This window comes from Etheostoma spectabile, chromosome 5 (genome assembly GCF_008692095.1).
Source record: "Etheostoma spectabile isolate EspeVRDwgs_2016 chromosome 5, UIUC_Espe_1.0, whole genome shotgun sequence".
Classification (NCBI taxonomy): Eukaryota; Metazoa; Chordata; class Actinopteri; order Perciformes; family Percidae; genus Etheostoma; species Etheostoma spectabile.
The window spans coordinates 7,292,621-7,304,306 of NC_045737.1; the positions used below are offsets into that span (position 1 = coordinate 7,292,621).

The window sequence follows — 11,686 nt, forward strand, 5'->3', positions numbered from 1 at the left end:
AGCCCCATGCAGCCGGGAGGGGGCGACAGTCTGCCTGCCGGGCTTCCACAGAGAGCCGATAGAGGAAGAGCCACTGTGGGTGCAGTTCATGTTAGCCTAAACGTTACTATTAGCAGGCATCGCTGACAAGTGGTTGTCTATTTGTAAAACAAATCTCTGTTTACTAAACCAGAGTTAGGAGTTGTAATCGAGGCTTTCCGACGACTGCTTCGCCAAGATGAGCTTCCTGTTGTAAGTAAAGTTAGCAGTCTTGCTAAGTTACAGACGGAGCTTGCGGTTAACGTTAGCTACGCTTCTACGAAGTTCCATTAAGGGAAGTGACTGGCTTCAAAGTAAGACACCGTGACCGAAAACAAAAAGCTAACGTTAACCTCATTGTAATCCTAATAAGTTTAGGTTACTCGTAAGCCGCATTGTTCTTACGTAACGTTAGGCTTATCATTTGTCGTCGTACATATGTGAGCTGTGTTTATTTATAGGTTCCCAGTACTCGCCAACTAGCTATAAGTAAACTTAATGCATGCTCGCATTAGTCATCAATTATACACATCTTTGCTGTCTTGACCTCGTTGGGAGGTTGCTAAACGTCGAGCAAAGTGATAAACTGTCCCGTTGTTTACAGCGATACTGTCACATTTCCTGTCTGTTGCACCAAGTGGGTAATCACCATAACTTAATTTGCGTGACACAGAAGTCATACTTCTGTCACACTGAAAACAAGCCGGGACAAGTTGATGTTTGACAAATTCTGGATTATTACCAGTAGTAGTCGATGGATATGGGTTTTTCAATGCCTTAGACAGCAGGGCCGCTGAGGGTCGATACGTAATGCAGATATCATTGTCAATAATAACAAACATGTTTAAAACGTGATAAAGTACAACAATTTATTAATAATAATAACAAATGGGACACATAATTGCTAAATTTAAATTAACAATTAACACTGTTATTGTCTCTGTGTTCAGTTTAGTGTTATAGTTTAGTCTTATGTTAGGCTATAACTTGCAGCATAGTTTTACAAAACACAAAGGAAAAACAATGTTTTACAGTTACACTTGCTTACATAAATGTACTTGTCAGGAGTAGGAGAGGGGCTAGGGAGGTCCTTTTAATAATATTTAGAGCCCTGTAGTTTGGCTGGTTGAAGGCTTGCTACTGTGGCTTTGAAGTCTACCCATACCATGGTGAAATTGACACTCGCAGGAGCTCTAACTTTGTTCTACAGCCGCCACACTGACAAGGCTACCTGCAGATGTGTCTGGAGACGTTTTTGTAAATTGGCTTTGAGTGCAGTTATTGGCCGATGCAGAGTATCTCAAAATGGCATTTGTCAGTCTTATTGATCGGCCTATCACTAATTCACAAGTATCTTTCAGTTTTAATTTAATAGATGTTCACTAGCTGCTGGTTGCACAAACCAGTCAGGAAAGATCTTGACATGTGAAGGCCCAAGACTTCTTCTCCTACGCTGAGGTCACTGTCCTACTAGCGCACAGAGAGTTGCTCAACTCCATGTTTGCTCCTTTACAGTGGCAGTCGTTCATCCAAGACCTTTAAGCCGAAGAAGAATATCCCAGAGGGCTCCCATCAGTATGAACTCCTGAAACACGCTGAAGCAACGCTGGGCAGTGGGAACTTGAGGCAGGCTGTCATGCTGCCTGAGGGAGAGGATCTCAATGAGTGGATTGCTGTCAACAGTGAGTTGATGAATGCAAAAAAGCTATTTATAGAAAACATTATTCACAAACTGCCATTTTAAATTTGCAAACCTAAATAATCCTCTTACTCTAGAGGTTAAACATTTGCATCACCAAGTGGTAAAGTAAGAGAGGTGTGGTAAAAACAAACTTTAAAGAAAAAACTAAACTGAGAAATTATTGGTCATAGAATTAAGATTTACAAAGTTAGCAGTGGTAGTAACAGCAGAATTATTTGAAACATAAAAGTCTACCAGAAATATCAGGTGAAAATGCAGCATACACATGCATACATGTGACCATATTTGGTTGTATTCACATCCTTAATTTTACAGCAGGCCATACATATATAAAGAAATTGAGATGACTATGTATGGCTGTAGATAATGTATTCTAAAAAAGAAGTTCATAAACTGTCTACATTGTCTAAAAATACGTCAAAACCACTATATGTATAGAAAAGTGACACTATTTAGTTTATTATTGTTATGAGCATGAACATTCCCAGAGAACTCAAATATAATTAATCTATTCTTTCAGCGGTGGATTTCTTCAACCAGATCAACATGCTGTATGGTACCATCACCGAGTTCTGCACTGAGACCAGCTGCTCTGTGATGTCTGCTGGACCAAGGTAACAGCCCACAAAGTCCTTTCTAAACTGTGGGGTGGGTGTTTGTGTGTTGTTTGTGTTGTGTGTGTGTGTGGTGTGGTGTGTGTGTGTGTGTGTGTGTGTGTGTGTGTGTGTGTGTGTGTGTGTGTGTGTGTGTGTGTGTGTGTGTGGTGTGTGTGTGTGTGTGTGTGTGTGTGTGTGTGTGTGTGTGTGTGTGTGTGTGTGTGTGTGTGTGTGTAGAAAACTGCTGCAGTCACGTGCACACAACTTACCGGTGCTGAGCTCACAGAGGCGAGGAACAACTGGATATACTCTCATCTTATTCGTATAAAATGCACGTTTGATGCTTTCATACGTCAATACGAAAATGACACCACCCAAACTAGCAGTTAGTCCGACGGGCGGTGAGCTGTTGCTGTTCGCATTGCTAGATTTGGTTTATCAAAGATGCTAGCAAAGCAACGCAGTACAGAAAATCAGCACAGCAGAAACATCAGATAGGTTGGACTTCTGTGTTTAACTATATACAGTTTCTTTAGACGTCACAGAAAATGATAGCAGACAATAACAAGTTTGCTGATTTCACATATCTCCACAATTGGTTGGTCCAGTGGTTATTTGTCTACTTGGAAGTGACTTTTGTGCTAGCGCAACTTCATGGTGATTCAGTCTATATGATTTTGTAAAACAATACCACACTGCTAAAGGCAGGTAAGCACTACTTTACAAGAGAAGCGTACCAGAACTGAACAATAAGTAGGGATTACATGTAGTGATTACAGGCATTTATGAAATAAAGCTAAAGAGTTTAAAGAAGTTTAACCGTCATAAATAATCTTAGACTGAACCTAAATGTACACTGACAACAGAACAACTGAATTGAAGTGTTTTTTTATGACGCAATATCTAAGTCAACATCGCCTTCATAACATAGTTTTGACCAGAATTGGGAAATGATGTGTCGTGCGGTAAAAAAACCTAACTATGGATTCAGATTTTGAATGGCTTAAATGGTTAAAGTGAATGAAATTAAAATGCATCATTTGATTGTCACATGGGGAAAACAGGAATTAAACTTTGCATGTGGTCCCTCCTTGTAGATGCTGTTTGGTTAGAATCTAGATATGGCACTTCCTCTATCCTCTCTCCAGCTAAGACTGTCTGTAATCAGGAGGAAGAGACCTCAGTTCACTTCCTGTTGACATAGCTGCCGTCAAGAACATGATAATAGATACTTTTGCATTTCCCCTTCTTGCTCCTTTTTTTTTTTTAAATGATGTTATGTCTTGACAGAAAGGCAGAATGAGTGCATGTTATAGCTAGAGCTTTCATGTTGTTTCATATCTAACTCTCCTGTAACTAATGAACCAAGTCAATAATTCAAGAGGTGCCAACTAATTTTGTTCTCTGTAGATATGAATATCACTGGGCTGATGGCACCAATATTAAGAAGCCGATCAAATGCTCTGCACCCAAGTACATTGACTACCTGATGACCTGGGTGCAGGATCAGCTGGATGATGAGACACTTTTTCCCTCCAAGATTGGTGAGTTGAAAGCTTTTTGGGATGATTTTGGATGCAGTTTCCACTTTTGTAAAAGTGTATTACGCTATTATCTCTGAATTACGCAGTAGATCCTGTCAGTAGAATAAAACCCAACACCAAAACAGGCTGTAGTTACATTGTTCTCCAGCAGACCAGGCAACTATACACAACTATAACATTTCTGTAACTTTACTTTTACCCTTTTAGGTATTGACTTCTTGTCTTTGATCTTCAGAACTATATTTTTCTGTCCAACAATTTAGACTCGGATATGTTTGTTATTTTATATACACTGTATGCTATTCTGTGGTTTCTGAATTTATTGTACAGGATATGTGTGTAAAATATGTGTATGGCTCTGTGAGGAAAGAAAGCCCAGACAACAAACTTATTGCTACAGGTTCTGGCCTTACAGAGCAGTCAGAGGGTAGTTGGGCTATTCATTTGGATTTAGAATGAAACAATGATTATGTAATTAATGAGCTGATTTCCAATGTTTACAGGAGATAGATAGATAGTTAGATAGATAGACTTTATTAATCCCACAGAAGCAAGTTATAAAGACATACACACATACAGAAAATACAAGAATTATTCTAGAAATAATAAATAAGATAAAATAATATAGCAAAAGATGAAATGCCAGAACTACTGAAAAAAGATATACTTAGAGGAATGAAAATAATGTATATGTATATAAAAGTGTAGAATAAAATGTTCAACCTACATAGTACAGCATATATAACAAAATAAAATATCCATCTTTGTCCGCTTATCCGGGGTCGGGTCGCGGGGGACCTCAAACTTCCCTTTCCCGAGCCACATTAACCAGCTCCGACTGGGGGAATCCCAGGCCAGGTTGGAGATATAATCCCTCCACCTAGTCCTGGGTCTTCCCCGGGGTCTCCTCCCAGATGGACGTGCCTGGAACACCTCCCTAGGGAGGCGCCCAGGAAGCATCTTTACAAGATGCCTGAACCACGTCAACTGGCTCTTTTCGACACGAAGAAGCAGCGGCTCTACTCTGAGCTCCTCACGGATGACTGAGTGGTTTGCCTCCTGGCTCAGCTCTCTTTTTGTCACAACGGTGTAATAAATTGAATGTAAAAAGGTATTTGAACTGCTTCACTTGGGGTAAGGACTCTTTCCCTACCTGAAGAAGGCACTCATGGGTTTACTGCTGAGAACCATGGCCTCAGATGTAGAGGTGCTGATCCTCATCCCAGCCGCTTCACACTCGGCTGCGAACCGATCCAGAGAGTGCTGAAGGTCACAGGCCGATGATGCCATCAGGACCACATCATCTGCAAAGAGCAACGATGAGATCCCCGACTACGCCTTGATATCCTGTCCATAAAAATTACAAACAGGATTGGTGACAAAGCGCAGCCCTGGCGAAGGCCAACCCTCACCTGGAACGAGTCCGACTTACTGCTGAGAACCCGGACACAGCTCTCGCTTTTGTCATACAGAGATTGGATGGCCCTGAGAAGGGACACCCTCACCCCATACTTCCACAGCACCTCCCAAAGTATCTCTAGGGGGACCCGGTCTTATGCCTTCTCCAGATCCACAAAACACATGTAGACCAGTTGGTCATACTCCCAGGCTCCTGCCAGGATCCTTGCGAGAGTGAAGAGCTCGTTGTTCCATGACCAGGACAGAATCCACATTTTCTCTTCAATCCGAGGTTCGACTATTGGCCGAACCCTCCTTTCCGGCATCTAGGAGAAGACTTTACCAGGGGGGCTGAGAAGTGTGATACCGCTGTAATTGGCACGCACCCTCTGGTCCAGCTTTGTGAACAGGGGACCAGCCACCACCACCACCGCCAGTGTGCAAGTAGCATAATAGTGCAATATTGGAATGGGTGAGGTAATAAGAGAGTTATCTCACACACAGCTGGGAATTGTCATGGGATGTGGCAGGATTTTTGTAGCGCTCTGTGTGACATCTAAGCTGATGTGTCTCACATAATGAAGAGCCAACTGGAGCAGTGAGCCCCCAAAACAAACAGGAAGTGAAGATGACTGCAGTCCATGTGTTGTAGACTTTAGACAGGATAATTACAAAATATGGGCTACATTTTTTTTTTTTTTTTTTTTTTACAGTTTGTTAACATGTCTCGTTTTATTTGGTCCACCGGAATTGAAGGACAGTGTATACAAAGATTACAATTCAATAAAATGGACAGTGTAGGAATTGTGTGAATGTAACATGTTGGCACTTTATATCTCCTAGTCAGCGTTTCATTGCAAACACAATGTGGTACAAATAAACATCCAACAAAAATGTGTCACTGTCCCAGTACCGTCTGACTGCGCGGTATCTCCCCTCTCTGCAGGCTGTGTACATTTTGATTTGTAACTTTGTGTGGATGAAGAGATTTTTCTGCTACTGTCCATACTTGTGCTAGAATTTTGATTAGAAACAGCACATGCTCTTCTCTTAACATCAGCATTTCCCTGCACCTACTGTCCCACAGGAGTTCCTTTTCCCAAGAACTTCATGTCTGTGGCCAAAACCATCCTGAAGCGTCTGTTCCGGGTTTACGCTCACATCTACCACCAACATTTTGACTCTGTGATGCAGCTGCAGGAGGAGGCCCACCTCAACACTTCCTTCAAGCACTTCATTTTCTTTGTTCAGGTAAGATAACCCTGCTACAATGTAGGGTTTAATCACTGCTGTGTATTTAAAGCCCCATCCAGACATGCACTGTAATATAGGCTCTGCCGATTTTATATTATTAAAAAACGTTTCTTTTTCCATAAAAGTTGCTATGGCAATATGAATAAAATCAATAATACAGGTAAAAGAATCAACAAAATAATGATAATTGTATGGGTGATGTGCATACAGTACAGTGTGTCAACCAGTCAAACTAGGAATGGGAATGAAGTAGGCCTGCACGATTCTGTGAAAAAATGAATCACAATTTTCTTTAGCTCAAAATTGATATCACGATTCTCTGCCATGATTTTTTTTCTCACAAAGTGTAATGTTTATTGCACACATGAACCCTTACAAAACAAAACTCTACCAAAAAATTTTTTGGGCACCTATAACATATTGCACATCACCACAAGCCTGTAAACACAGAGGCTTCGATAAAGAGAAGGGAGAGCGTTGCAGCGCTTTAAAATCTATTTTATACAGTCTATGTTTAAAACTCCCAGAAGAAAGTAGTGGTGTTAGTGATGCAGTCGGCTCGTTACATTAAATAAGAATTGAAGTCATTAAAAAAAACAAATTTTAAATGTAAATGTTTGAATGATTTTTTTTTTTTTAATCAAAGTTATTTAAAAATTAAATTGAGATTCCGATTTTATACGATTAATCTTGCAGACCTAGAATGAAGATTTAAAGACAGCAGACTAGACTCCGAAGAGAGTCCCTTTGCTAGCTACACTACTTTTGTTAGAATTGCTCGACACTGATCCTACACTGAATACAAGAACTGTTCTCTCTGTGCTACAAACAAGATAACAAGACATCTTAATGAGATTTGGCAGTGAATAATCTCTTGCTCTATAGCAGTGGTTCTCAAAGTGGGGTCCGGGGTACTTGAAGGGGTTCCAGGGGGTCCCCAACAAAAAGGGGAATAAAAGTAAAAGTAACACAATGCCTGATCGTATGACTATGAAGCTCATGGGTTTCATTCACTTTCTGTATTAACACATCCAAAAGCAAAACTTCAGGTAGGGGACCCTGGGACAAAGATTCTTATCAGATGGGGGCCCGCGGTCTAATTTGTGTCAGTTTAGGGGTCCTTGATGTGAAAAAGTTTGAGAACTACTTTCCCTACCACCCTGCAACGCCTATTCTCATCTTTGCCAGATGTTAATTATTGTGCAAGCATGGTTACTGCAACAGTGCTGTCATGTTTGAACAGAGTCCGCATGGATCTTTTTTGCAACAGAGACCTATGCATGAAAGCCAAAAAGTCATTACAAACCGATTAACTCAGCAATTTCCCAGATTATATGTCTAAAGGGGGCTAAAGAAAATTGGACATTGCAGGAGGAGTTTTGCCTTTGTGGTGTAAAAAATGATTTTATGCAAAGTGTCTAGTTACACTAACATAATGTAAGTTAACTCCATTGAGGGTTAGGGATTGTATTGGTCCTCTAAACATGTCAATGCTACAGCAGACACGGTTACTGACCACACTACTCTAGAGCAGGGGCTCTCAAACTTTTTTCAGTGATGTACCCCCTTTGAATTGTGTTTTTAAGCCAAGTATATAAAGAGGAACAATACAATGTCTGCAGTGATGGATTGACTAAACAACAACCTTGTAGCTGAAAAACATTTAAATGTTACATTTCAGATGTTCAGAATCCATCACTTAATTTATTCATTATAGTATAATTATTTTAAGAATTATGCATGGCATATTTTTAAATTAGCATTTTGCAACAACAACAAAATCACTTACCCCCTGCAGTACTCCAAAGTACCCCCAGGGGTGCGCGTACCTCCATTTGACAAACACTGCTCTAGATTGTGTATGGGCAGCAACAATGTGTCATATAAACATATTTAAATGTAATCAATCTGATATTAAACTTTTTTCCTTCTTGTAGGAGTTCAACCTTATCGACAGGCGAGAACTTGCTCCCCTGCAGGACTTGATCGAGAAGCTTGGATCCAAGGACAGATAGACATTTCATCACACGTCTCCCCTTTTTTAAACCGTTTCTTTTTCCTACTTTGTCCCTCTCTGTGACCTCAGCTACCTCTATGACTTCTAGTCTCAACTCTTCAAATCTGTGCCTTCTCTCTTTTCATTTCATGAAGGTTTGTACTGTACTTTTCCTTTTATTCCCTTTATCTTTTATGCTGCCTTTGAGCCCTTTCTTCCATTTTGCCACCCTAGATCATATGAAATAGTGTAGTGTGATAAGAATATTTTTTCACAGGACTGTGGTTAACAAGTCTATAAGAGCAACCTACTGAATATTGTATATTGGGCCAAGAACATTTGGAAGTTAAAGTGAAAACCAGCTTTTTTTTTCCTTCAGAAGTTGGTATACAGTGTTTTGATTGTCTGAACATAGGCAATTTTATTTTTGATAACTTTTAGCTATTGTAATTACAGTGACTGACCAAATATTCCAATCTTAGCTTTTTGAAATGTCTGTCATTAGTTTGAAGTGGAGAGTAAAAACGGCAGGAAAAGTAGTGACATTAAACAAGTATTGAAAATGCATGACAGTACAAGTTTGTGGAAAGTATTGTCAGTCTAACATAAAGACGGGCACAAAAAGGCATCCGTTGACTGAATTATAGCTATGTCAGTTTGGTCATGCAATATTGTGTTTTGCACATTTTCCTGCTTATTTCTTCATGACAATAGTAAAATGCAAGATATGGTGATAGCAGGGATACTTTTAAACTGCTACTTAGTGATTACTGATAGCCACTTAAAGCTTCAGTAATCAAGACCCCATAGGAGTTAGTAGAAATCATGATGTCAACAGCAGAAATTGTCTAATGTGAATTATTTGTTTTACGGTCATTTTAGTTCATTTTTGTGGTGGCGATTTACTTGTGGAACCCTGCGTATTTGATCTTCCAATGCTGGTACTTTTTTTTTTTTTTTTTTACTAAATATTTCCCCCTCTGGATTGTAAAATAGAGCAATAATGATTGCACCTGTGCACAATAAGGATGAGTGACCTGATGTATATGTAGTTTTTCCACAGATGTCTTTATTAGTGTTGGTGCATGTGTCATGGTCATTTCCTGAGCTGAACTCTGGCTACAACAGCAGGGCTGTTTGTACTGCCATCCTTTTACAGACTAATCCAGCTAGTATTCCTAATGATGTTTCATTTGGCAATTTTGAGCAAGGGAATGGGTCCTTAACCTTCTTCATGTTGGACAGAAATTCTTATCAGACAATCATGTTACCAACTAAGAGCTGTTGGATAAATGAATGCATCACCAGAAACCAACCCATGTGATATGGTGCAGTAGAGTGTTCATTTATAACATACTGCTTTTTAAGAAATTGAAAGCCTTTCAACAATGTGAGGAAAAACATGTTTTTACACTTTTAACTGCAATTTATCCACTCTTAGGCCCTTATTTGAATAAATAAGTAGTCCTTTATTTCAATCTAGTCACATATTTTTGAAATGTATTGCTTTTTCTTCACAATTTTGTTTTTCAACTTTTGGCATCGAGTTACAGTTCATATTACATGTACATGTAAAATACATAGTTGAATTTACCTTTTCAAATAAGGAACAAGGGCTTTGAAATGAATTAAATTTTTTTTTATATATATTTACAATAATGGTCCAATCATTGGGGAGTCCTTTTGACTGGGAGGAGGTGCGAGTATGTATGTACGAACATTTGTTGTAAATAAGATCAGTGTTTTATCTGAACAAAACTGTGCCTTACAAAAATGAAACTGTCTGATATGACAGTATTGGTAGATCAAAAACTCAAACACTGAAAGGACACTGTTGTTTTGATCTTAATTTTGTGTATGCCACATATCTGGAATTGATGGATAAACAGTGAAGTATTGATTCTTGTAATCCTTCAGTTTCCTTTTGCAAACAATAATACATTTTTTTCATTTTTAAATATATATTTAGTTTATGGCTACATATGATGCAAACCTTCTGAAGTGGTTTATTTATAAATATGAATTAAAATACAACTTTTCACCCAACTATTTAAGCTAATACACATTTTATTAATAATATGATTCAGAGTAATTGGCTTATTACATAATGATGTGCCTGTGTCATGTTACATCAATTTTTGTTAAGTTGCTGTCGATTAAAACGTTCTGCACATACAGCAACAATAAGCCTTGGTTCACAACAAACTCAGGCGCCTTCATTTAAGTAACTACAGAGGTGGGGACAAGATCCTGTGCAACCAGGTCAAAAACACACTGATGAGAGGGATCACAGTAGCGAAGAGAAGCTACTTTGAAAACCTGAAGAACAAGTTATCAATGACTCTGTTTCTGTGTGGTAAGGCCTGCAGGCCATCCCCCAATACAGGAGACCATCCCAACACTGTAGAAACCCATCAAATGCCCCCCCCCAGGTTCTGTGACGAGGCTGTATGTCAACTCTTTTAGAGGCAGACCAGGAAGGCACTTGGCCCAGACAGCGTGTCCTCCTCCTGCCTTAAAGCCTGTGCTGACCAGCTGACCCCATCTTCAACAGATCACCAGAGTCCCCTTCTACTTCAAACGTTCTACCATCATCAAAGCCCCCCCAAAATACACCATCACAATATTAAATGACTATAGGCCTGTTGCACTGACGTCTGTTATCATGAAATCCTCGAGATCCATAAAGAGGCTGGTGTTGACCCACCACCAGCTGTCATCACAGGACTCCTGCTGCCCCCCCCCCCAGCAGTTTGCCAAGAGTGGATGATGCAGTCAACATGGGGCTGCACTACATCCTGCATTGTTGGCGGCGTCTGAGGTGGAGCCTATGTGTACGTACGTGCAGTGCATATAGGCTAATTTTTTATTTACAAACCTACATCTGTATAGCTTATTGTCCTTGTCAGCCGTATATCTATTTCTGTGTATATACTTTGAAATCAACAAAAAGCTGGAGTCAAATTATCTGTACGTTGTCATTCCACTTCTTATTAATGATCGCGGATTCATGGATAAACTGGGCTGTGTCTAATAAAGAACAAAATGAGCCCACTGTGCTTTGGATAAAAGAAATATTGTTTTAGCACATTTTGAATGGCCATTCAGACAACTTCTGTTATATCATCTTGTTATAAACGCATAATAAAACGCAAATCTACCAACACATTCCGACAAG

General features: G+C 39.6%; 1 protein-coding gene across 1 annotated transcript; it reads left to right on the plus strand.

Moving 5' to 3' along the window:
• The first annotated feature begins 13 nt into the window (after nucleotides 1-13).
• Nucleotides 14-10,339, plus strand: mob1a (MOB kinase activator 1A). Its single transcript, XM_032516220.1, has 6 exons — nucleotides 14-231; nucleotides 1,534-1,700; nucleotides 2,241-2,334; nucleotides 3,727-3,860; nucleotides 6,346-6,509; nucleotides 8,450-10,339. Exons 1-6 carry the CDS (start codon nucleotides 218-220, stop codon nucleotides 8,525-8,527), a joined length of 651 nt encoding a protein of 216 aa, XP_032372111.1. The 5' UTR covers nucleotides 14-217; the 3' UTR covers nucleotides 8,528-10,339.
• The last annotated feature ends 1,347 nt before the right edge of the window (nucleotides 10,340-11,686 follow it).

Excerpts from the sequence above, each read along its gene's own strand:
- mob1a (XM_032516220.1), top strand. Across the intron at positions 3,861-6,345 it reads ACTTTTTCCCTCCAAGATTG|GAGTTCCTTTTCCCAAGAAC; the intron begins GTGAGTTGAAAG and ends ACTGTCCCACAG. Across the intron at positions 6,510-8,449 it reads ACTTCATTTTCTTTGTTCAG|GAGTTCAACCTTATCGACAG; the intron begins GTAAGATAACCC and ends TCCTTCTTGTAG.